At 41.8% G+C, this 20,436-nt stretch overlaps 1 protein-coding gene across 2 annotated transcripts in view; it reads right to left on the reverse strand.

Annotated features, from left to right (window-relative positions):
- jus (EB domain-containing julius seizure protein) overlaps positions 1 to 20,436 on the reverse strand; it is a 238,285-nt gene that overhangs the window by 124,992 nt on the left and 92,857 nt on the right. For both annotated transcript variants that reach the window (XM_083128435.1, XM_083128443.1), the window contains exon 2: positions 15,787 to 15,930. In XM_083128435.1, coding sequence (XP_082984561.1) covers positions 15,787 to 15,930 — 144 coding nt within the window. The remainder of the gene's footprint in view (positions 1 to 15,786; positions 15,931 to 20,436) is intronic.

Genomic DNA, 20,436 nt, shown 5'->3' on the forward strand with positions numbered 1-20,436 from the left:
TTTTATTTCTAAAATATATCCAGGTAATTGTAAATTTAGGCATATAATCAGTCCATTGAAATGTAGCTCCACCTTCGCAAATCCTGAAAAATATTCTTCAGTTATTAACAGTACACACATAATTAATCATCGACGACGTTAACAGTTCACAGCCTGTGACGTAGGTCGGCTCAGCTAGACTTCTGGCCGCCACCAGGGCAGCTGTTTTCAAATTTTCCTCTCCTTTCGAAAAATATCATAATATCAAAAAATCTGAAAACTTACATCAGCTTAATATTCCTTCCAGAGTATTGGCGTGTATTTTCGTGTGGTTTGATTTCGCTGTTATCGAGATATTCTCAATAGTTTCATAATTACGTAAGTCGATTAAACTATTGACAATATCTAGATAACAGTGGGACCGAACCAGACGAAGAGTCAAGTGAACGCTCTAGAAGGAATTCTAAGCTGATGTAATTTTCAGATTTTGTGATATCACAGCGGTTTTTCGAGAGGAGAGGAAAATTTGAAACAGCTGCCCTGGTGGCGGCCAGAGGTCTAGCCGATCATTAATTGATGTGTATCCCACATTCAACTTTAAGCATTGTATATCCGTGACATGCAGACCTAAAGTGTACAAATATCTCTTTCGATTTCAGCTTTAAGCCGATTCCGATAAGTCATATATTGTTTCTTATTCGTTCTCCTCTGGTAGTATATAGGCTCTTTGTTTGATTTTCTCTTTAGATGCGTTTCACCCTGTTTCCGATACGCCTACATTTCTTTCATTTCTTCAGAGCAACTCTATATTCCGCTTCCAGACGGTGATACTCGTTGCATTTTACTTTCTAATGCCCCAAGTCGCTCATTTCTATTCTTCGAATCCGCAAAAACCAAGCCCAAGTTTTCTTCGACTGCAGGCTCAAACGGGGGACAAAAAAATTCATCCTCTTTGTGCCCGAAGCCCTTTTCGGAGAGGGAGAAAGGGCGAAAGGGCTTCCTCTCTTTCCACCGCAGCGGCGTGAAGTACTCAGGGCCGAAGGGCTTGATAAATATTTGATGATCTCCCTCGCAGTGTCGAAAGCCAGGGGGATGAGTTGGAAGGGAAGCAATCGCTATTGAAATCTCGCAAGATGCGGACTCGCTGAACTTAATCGCTCCGTAGTGATCCATGTTAATGACTATGGACCCAGATGGTCGCGGTGCTAAGGGTAAGTGTCGACCTGGTTGGGATTTTGCAGAACGGCATCGAACATCTGATACCCACTTCCTCGGTAGTTTGCCGATGTTCTGGAAATGTAGGTCATATCGTGCGGCAGTTTTTGCGTTTGCTTTGATCCTGGATTGGAGGTTTGGCGAATTCTCTGGAGAACCTTATATGGCAAGCGCTTATTTTCTAGGCATCCTATGCGCAGAAAGCACTGACTGGTTTGCAATGACCAATGAGTTTTTTCGGTTACCACAAACAAAACGCCTTTCCTTAAACTGATAATTTGGACTAACTTGCTTGGTGATTCCAAAGAAATGAGCCCTATTCGTTCAGAAATACTCTAAATTATTGCTATCAGGGAACAATAATTTCCTTGTGAACCATTTAGACCAATGGTTCTCAACCTTCCTGAACCTGCGTCCCGGTAAATTCGTTTCTTAAAGTCGATGCCCCGATCCCAACAATATTACTCGAAAATATCTTTCTAATTCTTTTTAACTTCGTACGCTAATTAATATGTGTCCTTAAAATTTAATATTAATTAATAAATGATGGCATAATCATAGAGAGTATTAGTTCGATTATGCCTAGGCTTGTCGACAAATATAAAATTTGTATTAAATTAGTTGACAACGACCGGGTTTAATGGAATATTTCAGTTTCCTCTGGCAAATATCATTAAACTAATTTGGTAAGTGCTGGTTTTCAATGGCATGTTCCATTTCGGACACAGAAAATTTGAATTAATCACAAGATTTCCACTTGAAGATATTTATTAATCGTCTTCGGTGGTTTGTGGCTCAAACTCAGTTGCGAAGTAAAATCTGTAGGGGTAACATCGCTCTCCCGAAGCAACATTGCCAAGCGTACTTCTGATTTTGTCATCTGCATACCGACGTGTGGGCGGTCGTTCCGGAAACTTTATTGTCCAAGTCCACGTGTACAGTTGTGCCAATACGCCCGTTGATTTATGGTGTTGACGACATTGTTGTCTGAGAACTCTCTCGCTTTAGAGTACGTTTGGCAACATGTGAATCCGACGCTTATTTGTTTCGGTCCGGTGCCTTGTTACTCGAAAAGGCCCGATGTGAGTCGAAGAAAATTCAACTGATCGCTGATTCGCTGGTTCCCAGCAGCCAGCTAGAAATGCGACCAGTACAAGTGCAGCTGTACGCCTTGATGTCCTCTACGTGCTGTGAAGTATTTTGTATATATGTGAGATGTGGCAACAGCCCAAATTCTTCCGGACGCCTCACTGGGGCATATATCTATACTTGGGGACACTAAATGAGGCGTCTCGAAAAATTTGTGTTGTTGCCACGTCGCACACAATGACCAACTTTATGTAATACATCAAGTTATGGTGCTGCGCACACACACTTAAACTCCCGCACAGCTCTCTGGTTTGACATTTGAATTAGAAACGGAACAGTAGATCTGAAGCTACGTAAATGTCATAGGGAAACTCCGTCGCTTTTGCATAGAAACCAGACGGATAAAGTTGGCTTTGGCAGTTTAATTAATGCAACCAGCATCAGAGAGTCGCTTGTCGGCGGAGGCACGGGCTTTGTGGAGACTCGCTCCGAAGGCGAACTTCCAAGTTGCCTTCAATCTCTCTGATTGAGCGAAGACCTCCACCTGGGCTGTGGTTGCGAGCGCCGTTCAATGAGCCACACTCCAAACAAGGATTGGAGCGAAACATTTGTTTCTCGCGTCAGAATGTGGTGCAAATGCTTTAATTACTCGATTATAATGTCTTCCTTCTACAAGTGTAACGGGATATATTTTTGACTGCACAAGGAAACCACGTGCAAAAATATCGAGCAATTCTTACACCCTGTCTCGGAATCTGTGGAGCAAGCCGGCGTATAACGGTAGAGAAGGTGAGAGAGGGAGTGCGCTGCTGCAAAACGTCTGGTATCTGCATGTATTCACTTCCCCTCGCGCGTTCATTTGAGCAGCCCTCTTCAGTCGCTACTTGAACAGAGGACTTGTTTTCGTTCGTTTGCTCCAGAGATTCCCGGCATAAAGCGTGCATTGGCTGTTTCAGCGATCTGCTGATTTCCGTAGCGTATACCGCGTTTGCTAGAACCTGTTCCGTTTCCCGCGTTAGCGATCGCTCAACAGTTTAGGTGCCAATGAGAAACGAGAAGAAAGTCGTCTGCTGGGCAGTGAGGAGCGAATGGAAGCCAGAAGAGAGGAGCTTGCGTAGACGCTGTTGCCACGTTGCGTATTTTAATTTGTTGCCTGGCTTTGGCTTTCCCCAGCACGGAGTTCACGCGGTCTGCATCAGCAACGCCGCGTGATTTATGCTAGAAAAGAAAGCGATCAGCTAGCGCGGGAAGCGGGACAGGTTGTAACAAACGCGGTAGAGTATTCAGTAGCCGGATGTAGTTCGCTGCACTTTTTGACTCTTCCTCTACACTCAGGGGTCTAGTTGGTTACAGGTGCAACACCGACTCGTCTACTTCGTTGATTTGGTGTCACGTAGTGTTTTTGGTGTCTGCACCGTTTGCACTACGTTCTGGAGCGGTGTAGTGTGTGATGTATGATCACGTGATGCGTGCTAACTAATGGAATGAACGTTTAAAACAGCAGGCAGGTATTGTTGTATCTTCTGCACAGCGTTCTACTTGGTTTCCTTGCATCAGCCTGACACCGGGATGTACATACATCTAGTGTCAAAAGTGCAGCGAATTAGACCGGGCCATTCTGTGCCGGGAATCTGGGGAGCAAAGCCGCACATAACGGTAGATAAATGGTGAAACCGAGGGGCGGAGCAAAGCAGTCCGCGCTGCTGCAAACGTCTGGTAACTGCAGCCGCGTTTCCAACCCCCTCCTCACGCGTTCATTGGTGCAGCCCTTTTGAGTCGCCACTTACGCAGAGGATTTGTTTTCGTTTGTTTTGCTCTAGAGGTTCGCCGGCAGAGTGTAGGTATCAAACTAACATGGGGTGTAAGCGGAAAAAACGTTTTGTGATTCACTGTGTTGTGTTCACATTTGTTGCCACTATTCGATTCATCGTATCAACTACTACCATGCAAATTTGTTATCGGAGAAACTGTCTCCATCAGAAATCCACCACCACCCCCCTGTTTAATTTGTTGTATCACAGAAACGTCTCACCCAGTAAAATATTCGTAGAAGGTATAGAACAGGAACGACAGAGATATTGAAACTCTGCCACCGAATTTAAAGCGAATTCCATCGACAAGAAGCGAACCGCGGAGCTGCCTTGGAAAGCCATCGGAGCGGACAATGCGTTGGCCAATAGGAGGGCCCCGCTTCTGTTCACGTCTCAGCGAAACTGTACAAATTGCCCTTTCACGCGGAGAAAGTGACGTTTGAATATCTCCCCATTCATCAGTCAGGGCCAATCGATTGGGGAGAGACGAAGCTGCGAACTTGGCTTCCATAGAAATAGCGTGCTTTGCTGGCTCAGTGTTTCCACGACTGGTGCTTTTTCTGCAAGGAATTGTATTATAGCAGGTTCTCTAAAACCTCCAACCTTTTGTTGGTTCTATTCTATCTGAGGACCTGTATGTTTGAATTAGGCCTAGAATTTGGAGAACAATTACATAGGAAGAGGAGGGTAAGAAAAATTATTTATGGTAGTCGATGCGCTGACCACACATTATTATTATTAATCGGAAAAAGGGTCAATCTGCTGTTTGACCACTTTCTTCTAGTTAGCGTCATCAGCTTCAGAGTTCTGGTTGCGGCAGCATTCTGCCCTTTTCTTCATTCATTAAATAGTACACTAAACGCACGGCCATGAAGTTAGGCGGGTGGCAGAAGTTCGCGCTGTTGCCACGTCGGAGCACAACTCCGTGTGTTCGGAGGCTTAAGAGAATGAAAGATCTAGTTGTAGAGTTGGTCCTTGTAATCCATGTGATACAAACTGGCAGTATTTGCTCGAAAGGTCAAGGATGACACAAAAATGCCTCGGAGAGAGGTTGGTCTGACGCTCGAACTAGGCAACGCAGCCAGGTTGAGTTTGCCACACAGTGCGCTAGAACCAGGGACTTTTGTCCCGCTCTCGCTTTGCTTTTCCCATACGTGGCACCAGCGCAATTCTGCCGAGTCGCTTATTTTCATGGCTGTGCGTTTAGTGGTGCTCACGAAATGAGACAAACTAATATTTTCCAGACGACACACAAGTTTTCAACCCCATAGTATAGTATATTGCCTAGCATAAATTTCATAATGTCGATAAATATGTAATGATATAGTGAACCACATATTCAATATAAAACATCCATTAATTGTGATGACTTTACTGTGATATTCGAATAAATCTAAATTATTCACCATTCGTAATGCGACTTCCGAGTTGAACATTTGCTCGTCTTTGCTAGAATGGTGAGTCTGGAATACCTTTGACATTTCGTGATTGATTGAAAAACAAGATCCAATATTTTCTCGCTCCACGCATTTCAACAAGGAGGTGACAGGCTGAATCGAAAGCGGGAAGACTGCAAGGCCTCTCCGCTGCCTTATTTACGAATCAATAATTCAAGAATCACAAAAAGATATTTGGGGAAAAAATTAATGGAGAAAAATATATAGTAAATTATTTACTTTTCAGTCATTCGTCAAGTTTTTTACCCAGGAAGTCTGCCAAAAAATCCTCATGCATACTTGCAACATACTGAATATTGTTAAATATTTTTATTTGGAAGGTAGGAATTGTAGCTTTCCTCGCGACGTGATTTCAACTGATCTGACGTCAGGCTATACGCTTCCGTTGTTAGCCAAAATGTAGTGTATTTATACTAAGAGAAGTGCAGACGAATTAGGAAACATTAAGGAACTACTTCATAACAATCTGAAATTTGGTACTAACTTCTTAATAGCATTAATAACAACATATCAAAAGTTCCTGCCGATCGATCGCCTTTCCCTTAAGGCCGCCATATTGAAAAAATGTCGGACAAATTCAAGTTTTCACGAAATAAAGGAACTAATTCACAGCAACTTGAAATTTGGTTCATAGCTGCTTTACAACATTAATAAGAACACATTAAAAACTCCAAATTTCAGCTTGATATGAGGTAGTTCCTTTATTTCGAGAAAATTCGTCTAATTTGGCTGCACTCTAAACCTAACACGATTACCTTTGTCGATATTCAATCTAATCACTATTTTTATGTTCTCCAATCCCTTTTTGAAATGTCATTGACCACAGAGTCATCGCACTTTGCAATCGGACAAATTACACAACAACCGCCACCAGTCACGTGGTTCTTCCCATCAAGGGATTCGGGGTTATAATGAGTACCTATAGGAGCAAAGGTGCTGGTAACTGGAACCTGCAATTGAGTAACGCGACACCAACTCCAATTATCACCATGTAGGGCTTGCGGACAATCCTCCCAACCCATTATACGCACGTGCGTACAGGAATCCAGATCGAAATCGCGGTTTCAATGTTCTTTCATTAGTTCCTGAATGGTTGCCGACACACCATGTATAACATCTCTCGGATGAGGTGAAGTGAAAGGCATTCTCTCCGCGGGCCATGTTTGGAATTACTTACTCTCGTCTAAATGGATTACGGTTCAGTACCAATTTGTAATTTACATAGGAAGGCTAAAACAGAAAATTAGTTCCCTTTCAGAGCATGTCCCTATTCCTGTATAGTACAGCGTGTATCATAATAAACAACTTATCAGGTTTATTGTTAAAAAATTATCTGAAAGATGACAATGAGGTTTGTTGTATAACAATGAGAAAATATTTGTTTTTCTTGCGCAAGTGTAAACACGGTCGTTGTGGCGCTGGTGTAGTGTTAAAGAAAATGGCGACTTTCACAGATCCCCAGACCTTACACCTGCACTTCTCCATTTGGGGCTTTGTGAAAGACAAAGTCTATGTGCGTGCCACCTATGCCGCAGAATGTGCAACATCTAAAGGGAAGAAGAAGAAACGCCCTTGCTTTGGTAGACGGGGAATTATTGGGGGAAATGTGGCAAGAACTCAAATTTCGATGTGTCGCATAACTGATGGAAACCACATTGAACATTTATAGACATTTGTAGACATTCATAGAAACTTGAAGTGTTACTGATTGATTCACAATAAGTATTATTGTTGTATTCCTAGCTTAGTCGAAATAAATTCTTAAAGTTGTTTACTCTATTTTGATACACCCTGCACTAGAGAGCTACAGCCGACCTCCGTGGCGTACTGGTTACAACTCTAGAGTTTCCAGGTTCGAATCCCGGCCTGGATAATGGTGTTCTTTGTGAATGTCCCTTCATCATATCATCACTCATCCTGAAAGGCGTGTAAGATAACCAACCTCACTTCCACGTAGTACACCCCAGTAACTGCGATATTGCAGGCCAACGAGGCTCTGGCGCCTGTACCTACTCCTGAATAGGGCTGTGTTGTCCCGTGTTTGTCCATCTGTGTGCTGAGTGCCTCTTTACAGCCTCAGCTTTTAACCCAAGGAGTTTTTAGTCCTCAGAGGCGTGTATTGCTTTTAGTTTTGGTACGGTGCTTGCCTCATGTAATGCGACGGATGCAAATAGCCTAAGTGCTGGCGCCCCAAAATTTGCATTTCAATCCATCATCACTCATCCTCATTTTAGCCATATTTTGGCAAGGATGAGGAAGAATGGTGATGACATGGATGGAGGGACAATCACAAATATATATATTGGGCCTCCTCGGCGTAGTGGTAACGTCGTCGCCTTGTAATCAAGGGGTTCCGGGTTCGATATCTGGTGAAGGTACATTGCACAGTAGTTCGGATCCTACTTTAAACTGTAGGTCCAATCTCGATTAACATATATGTGTGCATAAAGTGAACTTAAAACATCAATTCAAACTCAAATTCAAAACAGATAGATATCCATGGAGGACACAATACGAGCTCCACAGAAGATTTTACTGGCTGAGAGTCCAGACGCCAGAGCCTCGCTAGTCTGTCCAGGGTGTACTACGTGGAAGGGAGGTTGACATTTGGGTGTCCTCAGGAATGGTTACCCCTTACACCCCATGTCCGAGATGGAGAATGTGTAGAACCCTACATCCACAGCCTCTGTGTGCATTCGTGGCGCGTTCGATGCACAGGGGAGAATTTATTTTGTTCTGTGACTAGCCTTGTCATTGTTGTTTCCACAGCTAGAGAGCACAAAGAGGAGATCAATGGTTGATAATTGTTGATGAAGTTACGGTACTACTGTGCGCCAGGAAACAGGGTCAGTTGGCGTTTGCAGGACCTGTTTCCGATCGATCTAATTGATCCGAGGTTCTCGGTTACGTGTCCGACTCGAGTTGTAAAATGACGTGACGTTCGTGACCTTAAGTTTCGAAAATCTGTCGATTGTGGAGGGGGTGGAAACGAGGGGGCGGAGAAATGGATGCCACGGGATAAGGGAGTATTGCGGCTGCCCCTTTTCTCCCTTTGGCTTGCTTCTTTCTGATTCCGCTAGACCTGGTTGGTTTCAAATAACCAAATAATTCTATTAGTTAGTATGTTCATTTACATTGAGTAGTTATTCGTGCAATCCGGCATATTTTGATAGGGGTTCAATTACTATTTATTTTGTTTTTAATTGGAGTTGTACATGAAAAGGAATTGTATATGTTTTGATTATATATAGGTAAGGGTTGCCCAAATGAAACTTAAGACTTTTGTCATAACGTCGTAGCTTAACTACGCAGAGCTTTGTGTTTGCCCTGGTAGGTGGTGTTGTATGTAAGAAAGCAGACTGCTATAGTCTGACGGCGCAGTGTGTTGTTTACATGTGCAGAAGCACGTTCACAACATAGATTCGTCCAAACGGGCCCAGCGAGCAGTTATTCAATTTTTGAAGGCAGAAGGTGTGCCGTGATCTGCTCGGCGTTTCAGTCTCCTCCCTACAGCCCAGATCTCTCCCCCTGCGACTACCACATCTTCTGGCCACTAAAAAAACATCTGAAGGGCCGTCGGTTCTCCAACGATGCTGAGGTCCGTGAGGCCGTTGAAGATTGGTTCCGCAGTCAACCACGGACGTTCTTCGCTGAGGGTATCTATACCCTTGTGACGCGCTGGGACACTTGCTTGAACAGACAAGGTAACTATGTGTAGAGGATATGTCACCCATGGATCACTTTTAATTCCTGAAAACTGTTGTTAGCCGCTGCCGCGTTTCCCCCTCCATGCACTCAATTCCCCTCTCACGTGTTCATTGGTCGATCCCTCTCGCTTCGTTCGCTTGCCCCAGAGTTTCCCGAGACAGCGTGTACGTTCTTCATGCATTGAATACCTGAAATCTCTGGTCCCAACAATACAAGAGGTTTTGTTTGCTCCCGCGATTGTTCACGCTCGCAAGAGCTTTGAACTTATCCAAAAGGCAACGTGAGGGATTGCGGGTAATGATAATCGACTAGCGAAGCAGATAAAGTCAACTCGGTACCAAACGAGCGCGCATCTATCTTCCTTTGAGCCGCTTCTCGTTGCTTCAGACACGGCTGGCATTTGTAGTCGTCGGCGACAAAACATTCCTCTCAATGGGACTGGAAGACCCAACGAACGTCAGGCACAGAGAGGGGAGATGAAGATAAACTGCTCGTGCCAGGTTGACTGATGTTCCCGCTCAGTGTTGGGCAGAAACTTAAGGGTGACTTTCAAATGGAAGCTTTGCTCTGTATTCAAGTTTGTGTAATGTGTTCCTTCAAAACAAAAGTTTACTAAAGATGTTATTGATCCTGGGAGTTAAATCCCAATTGCACTACTCGCTTTGGCACAAATTTCCAGGCCCTCTTCTTTCTCTACACCAAAAAGTTCCAGGATGCGAATAAACTACCGTGCTTCACATCATAATAGTCGCAGAATTTACACCAAATGTTTTTGCAAAGGCTAGAAATATGGTGGAGATGCACATTATACCGCGTTTGTTACAACCTCTCCCAGTTCCCGCGCTAGCTGATCGCTGGCTTTTCTCCGAGCTGGGAAGAGTCAAAGCCAGGCAGCCAATTAAAATACGCAACGTCGCAACAGCGTCTACGTAAGCACCTCTCTTCTGGCTTCCATTCGCTCCTCGCTGCCCAGCAGACGATTTTTTCCTCGTTTCTCATTGGAACCGAAACTGTCGAGCGATCGCTAGCGCGGGAAAGGGGACAGGTTCTAACAAACGCGGTATAGAGCTTGTTAAGTTTCCATTTTAGTGAAGAAATTATTTGTACTCACTTGTGGAGTGTAATATGTAGAGTTATACACTTCTTAGTAAACTTAGAAAATTGCAATCTTGTGTGGTGCAATGACTCACAGTATTCAAAATAGTTGTTACAAGTAGAATAAATATGAAGGAATGCTCGCCGCCATGATAGTATCCCCAATCTACGAAATTTTTGGCCTAAAATTGACCCATATAAAAAGGCTCACGTTTTCGGTCTAGTACCTGGAGGTCTGCGGCTGCAATGGCATTTTGGGAAGGTAAGAGTTCCGTGAAAATCGATTGCTGCGGAAACATCAATGAAGTAAGTAGAGAAGATATGTTTCAAATTATGGAAGGGTTCAGAATGAAAATAAAAACAAGAAATTATATGTAAACGAAATATCACAGTAAAGTTTGGTTGGTGCTTCTACCTGCTTCCCCTCTCGCGTTTGGAATAGACCTTTCCAGCGAGTTTTGTCGTCCCTGGCTGGACTGTAGCAGTCTCACTTCAATACCTAACATTCTACGCTCAATGTGATGAGATGGTTTTCAGTAAATCGTACGTAATATAACGCTGTAGAGTGTTTTCCGTTGAAAAAGGGTGCTGAACAAAATTAAGGAGTGCACAAGTACCCCCCTCTCCCTGGCGCCGTCCTTGGAAACTAGTAACAGCTAGATTTCCTCCAAAAGTAACTGTTACTTGTAACCGCGGTATAGTAGCTAATTGCTTCCAAACGCTGGTATCATTTGACGGGTGGAAATAGCCAACGTGCTGGTCATCCGCTACTTGTTTATCTTTACGCTTTTAAAAATAGACAAATAGAACAGAATAGATAGATCATACCTCGTTAAAACACATCTATCCAGGCAATTTCAAGTTCCCATCTACAGTATGCCCGAGATTTTGTTTCCGTGATTGGCATCCCTGCTCAGAAGGCCACATGGAACTGCTCGAATTCGTATGTCAGTTGAGTTCGGGTTAGTGTGATGTGACGTGTATGTGGGTGCACGAACGACAATGCACGATATACTGTAACGTAATGTGAAGTTCGCAAGAATGTTAAATAAATAGATACGTTTGTTATAATAAATAAATGCCTTGCACAGGATGTACGAGAAGTGAGAGCGGAAACTGAAACGGTGAGAAGTACTCGATAGTAGTAGAAGAAAAAAAGTCTCAGTAAACATGGGGTCGAAAGCGAACCATTTACGACATAATTGCAAATGTATGGCTACGGTTCATCATTGATTTGATTGTCGGCACAGGTCGTACGCTTGTCTCCTTGCGCCCTCCGAGGTTTCTTTGTTTAAAACTGAACACTGCCTAATAATGTAATACGCGGTACAGTACAACAATTCATTAGTAATAAAAGCTACAGTAATGTCTAGCGAGGTGAACCTTTTAAATCTGTTATTTCTTACTAATTAGGCCTATGGAACCTCACACGTGAAAAGCATACGATATGTACAAACAATCGAGTCAGTGGCGGATCGTAACAATTCATTCGCAATTATCTCGAAAAGTCTTTCCCGGATTACAAACTTTATTCATATCCGCTATATTCAATGTAGAGATGTGAAAGTGGTGCCAAAATGTTGGAACACTAACCGAGTTTTTTTGTTGCAGGTTTGAGTAACGTGGCTGTAGTGTAGCAGTGTCAGTGCCCAGAAAACCGGAAATGTTCACAAATCAGGAAAAAGCTCAACGTGTCCTTTGGTATCAACAGCCAGGTCACCATTAACAGTGCAGAGGAACTTTCAAATGTACAGAATCCTTTCGTCTAGAATATCTGTCATCAATAAGTTGGTATTTAACGAATGGAATTTATCTTCATTCCAAAATCATGTCAAGTCTAAAAAACACTGTATGGAAATATGCTACTCGATGTCAAGAGCATTAATTCCGGATTCCTTGGCACTGACACTGCTACACTACAGCCACATTACTGAAACCTGCAACAAAAAGACTTGGTTAGTTTTCCAACATTTTGGCACCACTTTCACATCTCTACATTGTATATAGCGGATATGATTGATTGATTGATTGAGTTTATTTTATTTCGCGTTTTGTGCCTCTTGGTTAATTTGCGAAGATGGGGATGAGTGATGAAATGATGAAATTGATGAACGGACATTCACAAACAACCAAGCCCGAGCGGGATTCGAACCCGGGACCCTTGGCGTCGCAGCGCGATGTGCTAACCACTCGGTCACAGGGTCCGGCATATAGCGGATATGAATAAAGTTTGTAATCAGGAAAAGGCTTGTATAATCTAGGGGTGCGAGGATTTTTCTGATACCCTGTATAGTAATTGCAGAAATGTGGACTACTTCGCAGACAGGCATTGTGACGTGTGTAAAATTTAGTCGGATCATTTGAATTATCGAATGCAATTACACGACTTCAGTGTAGGATGCGCAAAGGGACACGATGTAGGGACTCGTTAGGGATCAACACGATTTGTTGGCTGCATTATTCATCAGGTTGAAAATGTCCTGGCGGTGAAGCCCGATGAATATTTCAAAGCCCTTCCCGTGTGCGAGAGATTAATTCTACCCTATGCTTCAATTGCTCGAGTCACGTGGAACTTTATGGTCCCACAGGGACATGGCATTACCAATACATGTGGTATTTTTTATATATTTATACCAGTAGCTTTCATGTTTTAATATCGAGTGACGCTTTGTTCGTTCGTAACAACACAAAAACAAGTTGTCATTTCTAGTGTACTGATATATTAAATTACGTTGGGGGGATTTTAATATAGCAGCTATTGTGGTCCGCTGCTTCTAAAAATACCTATAGGGTGTCTCACAACTTCGCTTCAAATTTACTTGGAGTTGCACGCTCTGGAACCACCACGTTACTCTACTTTTGAGCCATGAAAACTATTTAGTGTTTAAATATGTGGAGTGTTCCAAAATAATGTGTACACTCTTTGAACGTTAGAACTATTAAAGATGATTTGACTGGAGTTTTGTATTTGAAGCTGAAATGTGTGCGTTGAGCGCGTTTAGGTATTATGTTGTTTTTAGTTCCGTCACAGCCCGCCAGGCGGTAGAGATTAGTGTACACAAAATATCAGAGGTGAGCAAGTTTTCTTTTGAGCAACGTAAGAACTTTCGAATGTCCAGCCAGATCTCCCGATTTAACACCACTGGATTCAACCTGCGGGGAAGTGAAGAACAATGTGTACGCCACAAATCCACGGACACTGGATGACATGAGACAAATGATTGAGGCCACCTGTGCTTCCTCTCCCGTGGAAATCATACCTGCCGTTTGTCGATCTGTTGAGCTATGCAGACTATTCATTGCTGCCAATGGCGGTCATCTTGAATATCTATAACTTTAAAGTATGGATCACTAAAAACGTTCATACTTGCTGTTATTACTGATACTGTTATTAACGTTTAAAGAGTGTAAACAGTATTTTGGAACACACTGTATTAAAACCAGACGAACACTGCTTTTATTTGAGTTTTGCTGTAAGCCAACATTACGCACATATACGCTAATCGAAACTGAAATTACAGTCTAAAGTGGGATTCGAACTGCTTTGTGATTTCAGCGGGTATCGAACCCAGGGCCCCTTGATTAGAAGGTAACGATGTTGCCACTATCTGATATGAATGCGATATGCTCTGTGGAAACAACAACAAACGAAACAAAACAAAGCTGCCTTCTGTGTTAAGTAAACAAGATATACTTTCTACAATCTGTCCAGATTATCTCTGGAGCAAGCGAGCGAAAACAAGTATCTGCGCAAGTAATGGTCAAGACGGCTCAACCAATGAACACGAGAGGGAACGGGATTGCGTGGAGGGAGGGGAAAGCTACTGCAGTTACCAGCCTTCCCAGCAGCGTGTACTGCTTCGGTCTGTCCACTCGATTTCCCCCCTCTGCGGCTATGCGAGACCTTGCTCCAGAGATAGCCGGGACAGAGTATAGCCACATAGGATACCACATAGCAACCTGGCAGAAACACAGTACCATATGTACAAATTAGTCCTATTGAACTTTCTGTATGAGAGTATCTTATCTGCTATATCAGTGAACTAATACGAGATAAACAGACTTATATGGATAAGCAGTCTTAGCTTTCTATACAATTAACAACATGCATGAACAGTACATAAGCAATCCAATTTTGTATACTATTCGTGTCGCTCGCGATGGAATGATTTTCGTGCTATACGTGACATGCAGATGCGTGCAGTAGGATTGCCTTGACATTTTGATATTTACATTGGTTTCCAAGCAATATAATCGAGCTTTTTATTTAATATAACTTCTGTGTTACTTTGCGCACTGAGTCGCTGAATTGTAGTAAGAGCTGTAGAAGATATTTGGTCAAGAACGAGCCAATTAAGTGGAGTGAAACTAGCCGTTTGCAGCAGCATGTACTGCACTCGATCTCCTGTTCTTGACAGTTTCGGCCTTCCAAGTCATAGGGCTAATACATTTTTTTATAATTATTTTTTTCATGTTTTCGTAACCGTTTGCAATTTCATTTGCATTAGTCAGAGATTCAGTTGTGATGATTTTTTGTTCTAAGTCTACTTCATACTACATTGGCTAATCGGGACTGAACCTAGAATGTAAAGAAAGATCCAAAACCACACTATGTGCCTCGACTGAGTATCGAACTCTGAACCACTACACCATCTGGGAGGCCTTGAGAGATTCAGGAGCCAGGAATGTCATTTTTTCGATGGGAGTAAACAACTCGTATAACCCCACAAAAATCAAAGATTCGATTTTGGGGTCGAAAGATTTTAAATCTAATAAAAAAATCATAGGAAATGGGTTTGACTTACAGAAATGGATTCCTAGTTTGGAAATGTAAAGGGGCCCATCTTTGGATATTTCAATCAATACGTTAGAGATGCCATAACATTCACATTTCTGATTTGAATGAAACTTGAACTACTACGTCATTAGCCACTCCGATGCTTAAATTTAAAACTGTCAATACACGAAGAATCGAACTTAAACAAGTTCCATTTTACAAGGTTGAACCGAACTAAAATTAATTTTACTAATCCGAACCGAACTACAAAGAATTCTTTATTTCAGTAGAAGAAACTAAACTGAAATGTTTTTGAGAACAATGATTCGAAGTGATACATTTTTCCTTTTCATCGGGAAGAAACTAACTCGAACTAGTACATTTTAGCAGGCTGAGTCGAACCGAAATTAGATTCACTTTGGAACTGAACCTGGACGAATAATTTTTTAGAAGAAGGAATCAAAGTAGGACTAATTTGATCTTAGTTCACTGAACTGGACTGAAATCTGCTTCATTCTATACTAGTAGGTTTGATGCTAAAGGAACAACTTTCATGAGTTAAAGATTAGCTTCGGAACTATCGAAGCTCTAAACGTACATCATATTTTGGAAGAACTTACAGAAACATTTCCTTCTTAAATTACAAGGTACTTACGTTTTCCGCACTTGTCGATGTGGTTCGTAACTTGGAATTCTCTGTCGCAGAAACACTGCTTCTTTTCAAGGTCGCAGACGCCGTTTACCAACGCACTGCAGTCCTCATTGGACTCGCACTTGTCCCCGTACTTCCCCTCGCTCTCTGCAACAAAGACAACAATTACAATCAATTTCAGTGCAAACAAACAGTAAAGAGACAATAAAAAGACTCAACAAAGAGCAGGCAGGCTGAACCAGGTCCACCGTGATGAAGTTCATTTCAAAACTGATACTCCGGGATCATAGAAGAGGCAAAATAATTAAAATACATCGAAATGCAAAAAAGAAACTCATCGCTAAAGGTAACCAATTACTGTGTCATTAAAAAGGATATAATTGAACGTGCTAGATCCAAAATGGAGATTTCTAATAGAATAAATTGAGAGCATGATATTTTTCCACTGTGTTTTACAAATTCGTCTTATTTTCAAGCCAATGTTGCGAAGGAAATGTCGATGATTTCAATACAAATATAACTAATTAAGAATTTTATGACTTTCAAGAAAATAAAAATTAGGTCCGTCTTTACAAAAATGTTGACGCGTTCTATATTTTGTAATTTTTAAATAATTTTTGTTTTGCTCAAGACACTTTTGCACTTTCTAAAATTAATTTTAAAAATAGAAATCATTTTCCAGAAAATCCTTTGGGTAACATAACCTCCGAAATGTTTGCAGGTAGAAGTAAATAGGACTTAAAAATAATTGTTAGTTTGAAACTTATTACTATATAATTCATTCGTGTCATTGTTTAACTTAAGAAACTTAAAATATTGAAAGGTTTTTTTTTTTCTTTCATAAATTGGTATATGAAAACTACAGCGCCTAGAATAACGTAGTGTGGAAAACGGCATGTTTCTGCGCTCTCAGGCTGGTTCCACTCGAAAATGATCCGGTAGAGGCGCTGGTGTTGACCCCGCTGCTTGGTGTTCGACTGCTTATAATGGAAGTAAATGGAGTTTTCGCTGCAACGTCTGATTCTTTTACATGAAGCATTTCTATGAATGTGATAATTGCTATGATATTTGGTACAGTGGTCGCGAAGATATTAACGAACATTCTAGACAGTCGACCACGTCCTGTTATCGTCATACTTTCGTTAATAATACGGGAGAAAAAATACGCGTGGAATGTTCTTGGCAGCTAAATTTTTGTGTATGAATTAGGTTCATTATTATTATCATCATCATCATTTCTTTTAAAGATATACACACTGAAGCATTTGTATTTTTGATATTTACTGTCTCTTTTCTTCCGCTTTAAACTAATCGCGGCGATGATGATAATGATGATTGCATGAAACGACAAGGGGAACCCCACAAAACTTTCTTAGTGCCATCGACATGAGTGTAAGGCAACTTTCAAACCAATGGGACAAGCGACACGGGATGTTCACACTGTCACACTACTGACACACACTTCCAGACTGTAAAATAGCATTCATTGCACATGAGGGTCAAAACAGCAAACGACAATTTCATATGGCATATTCGCGTGCTACTTGTTACTTCGGTCGGAAAGCTCCTTAAAGGAAGGTTGCTGAGACCGAAGCGACGTGCTACAGGGGGAGTTCCCAACTAAGTGACAAGCGACATGGTGCCTTCAGTCTATTGGCAAGCGTTGCTTGCGAACAACAAATAAGCGACACGATAAACCGCACATTACAACAACAGATCTAGGCGACACGATAAGCCACACGTGTCGCTTTGTCGCTTCTGCGTCGCTCAAACTGGGCCATTTCCTCAATAGCTTGCAACATGTTGCCGTGGTTTGTTGTTCGCGCATACACGATGCAATGAGTGTCTTGCTTTAGTGAGATTGCGCACCAAAGCGACAAGGAGCACGCGACGCTTATCGCTTGAGGATTTCACCAACCGAACGCTGGCCTGTGCTTCCCGTCATGCCGCTACGATGTGAAATGTTGCTCTTGATTGGCTCGTTTCCAAGCAACATGTGTCGCTTCGGTATGAAAGTTGCCTTGGGCCGAATGACCCGTGTCGCTTTGGTGTGAAATCCTCGTATCGTTTGTCGCGTGTCACTTTGGTGTAAAATCTCCTTGAGGAAACGGTGCAGTCAGAGCTTTTGTCCCTACGGTTCGAAAGGCTGCATTGATTTCCGACTGCTCGCTTTCAAGCGACATTTGTGGTTTGTCGCCTCGGTATGAAATATCTCTCAGGATACTATTTATATTCTAATAACATAGAAAAATAAACTCTAATACACAGTCCAAGACCTGACGTCCTTAATCACATTGCGATGTTTCTTCTTGTGTTACGCATGCTATTTATTTATTAATTTTATTTTACTTTTCTTTCCAAATTAATGTCATTTCGTGACTGCAAATCACTCCACAAATATAACTGTTTCCATCAATTCACTTACCGCCTTTCTAGAGAAACATATCTACACAATATATTCCAAAAACTAACTAAGCCGCATTACTTTCATAAGAAAATTAGCACCTGGGTCGATCGCACTGCCATCTACTTGTCATCGTCTCGGGGAACCAGTTTCTTGGGTCGTTTTCCACACTAAGTTATTCAAGGCGCTGTAATGAAAACTATGAGTAGGAAACCCTGAAAATTTATTGCACCTCTCCAAAAATTTTGGTGAATCAACTGCTCCTATTCTGTTTTAAGCTTCGAATTCAGATTTCAAATCCTGAATCACTATTGTGCTCAACACATATCCAAGTCCTCGCAAACATTTTTCTCACTTGTTTGTTTTTCGCCAAATTTCAGTCTTTCAAATGTGTCCGTTATTTTGCAAGCACCCTGCCCATTACCCCATTACTCTCTAGGTATTCACATATCGTGTTCATCTCTGCACCGCCAAGTGTTGAGACCGATAGTGAGCAGCTGATAAGATAGCGAAAGGCAGTTAAGGGGGCGTGACTTTAGCTGAAACGCATTTCTTATCAATTGTTGCTGTTTACCGCGGTGTTTCATTTCCGCGTTGTTGGTTATAAACTGCCTCCAACATTATCCGCAGCCTTGCCTCGGCGCTCTCCTACATTTATGGCACGGTAATATATTCATTTATTTAACCTTCATGTCCAGGGTTGCCAACTTTTGATGTATCCCGGAACACATCCGTAAGAGGAAAGAAATCGAGGCATGTAGAAAAAAATGGAAATGGGGTGTACTTTCCACGTAGTACACCCAATTGTCAACCTCATTTCCATGTAGTACACCCTGGACTGCTATTTGCAGACTAACGAGACTCTGGCGACTGGCCCTATGGCCAGTATAATTCTGTGTTTGTTTGTGCTGAGTGCCCCTTTACAGCCTCAGGTTTTAACCTAAGTCAGATAATTTTAAAATTTTAGTTATGCGACACTACAGTTATGTTCTTTGTTGAGGTAAGGGGCTGGTGACGGGTGCAAAATAGCCTAAGTGCTGACGCACCCAAAGTTTTAAATTCAAAATTCAAAAACTGATACTTTTGACTTCTTGCAATTCAACTGTTGGTTTCTTAAAACTTAAATCATTTTTACAAATACGTTTATTGTAAACTTCTTAAAGAAACAATAAGCTAACAAACATTATTTTTTATGGTTTTATTATATAAATGCAAGGTATCCAGAGAGCCGCGGCGATTCATTGAGTTTGACTGCTAAGCGGAAGACCTGGGTTAGATTCCCGGAATAGGTAATGTAAGTTGGGAAATTTTCCGACCTTGTCCCTGCATAAAGTGGCTCTGAGGTTCAAAAAGTCTTTAATAAATGGGTGTCTGGGGTCAACTCTTGGGGGTAAAGGTGACTAGAACGTTGTGATGATAACATCATCTCCACCAATGGTCGAGACTGCTCATCCTCCTATGTGCTTTTAAGATACGATGGACAGCCCTTTCAAATGGAGGCGGGGCTGTAGCCCACCCAAGCCCCCATACATCTGCACCTGTTTAAGATATAAAAAGCTATAAATAAGTCAAACGTTTCGAATTCATAATTATTATCAATATTTTGAATATTAAAAGGCAGAATCATCTTACTGTATTTTTTGCCGTAGTAACATGAAACCCAACGTTTGGAAAACTTGATTATTCCATGAAACACTTCTTTCTGTACTGAAGAGTCAAAAATCAACCTATGTAGAGAGGAAATAAATACAAGGGAGAGTAAAATGATAAGCTTAATTTGTTTTTGTTTCTTGCCTAGTAAATTTATGTATGTAGGGTTGCACAAGTTTACTGCTTATTCTCACAGAGCTATTGCTCATCTACATATATTTTCAACTTTGAGTTATTGCCTGTGTACCTTAAGAAGAATTGTTCTTTGGGATCCACGTACAGTCACTTATGACCCATTGCGAAGGCCTTTCCACCCATCTGCCTGCGAACTGAGGCCATTGTTGAATTTGCTCCTCCGTTGGTAAACTGGCTGGTGTGGTAAGCATGCACAGAAGATATTTAATTTCTTTTGCCAAGAAATTTCTGTAAGTTTTAAGCTGACAGAGGGCAAGAAACCACTCCTCTTCACTGCTGGAAGTGTGTAGAGGAGGCGCCATCTTTAAAAATGACAAAATGGCGGTTTGACTCTCACTTGATTAGTGTTGCAGCCTTGAGGTCGTTTTGTAAATAATAGTTTAGGCCTCATGTAAATTTGAGCT

This window comes from Lepisma saccharinum, chromosome 1 (assembly GCF_977018435.1).
Source record: "Lepisma saccharinum chromosome 1, izLepSacc3.1, whole genome shotgun sequence".
Taxonomy (NCBI): Eukaryota; Metazoa; Arthropoda; class Insecta; order Zygentoma; family Lepismatidae; genus Lepisma; species Lepisma saccharinum.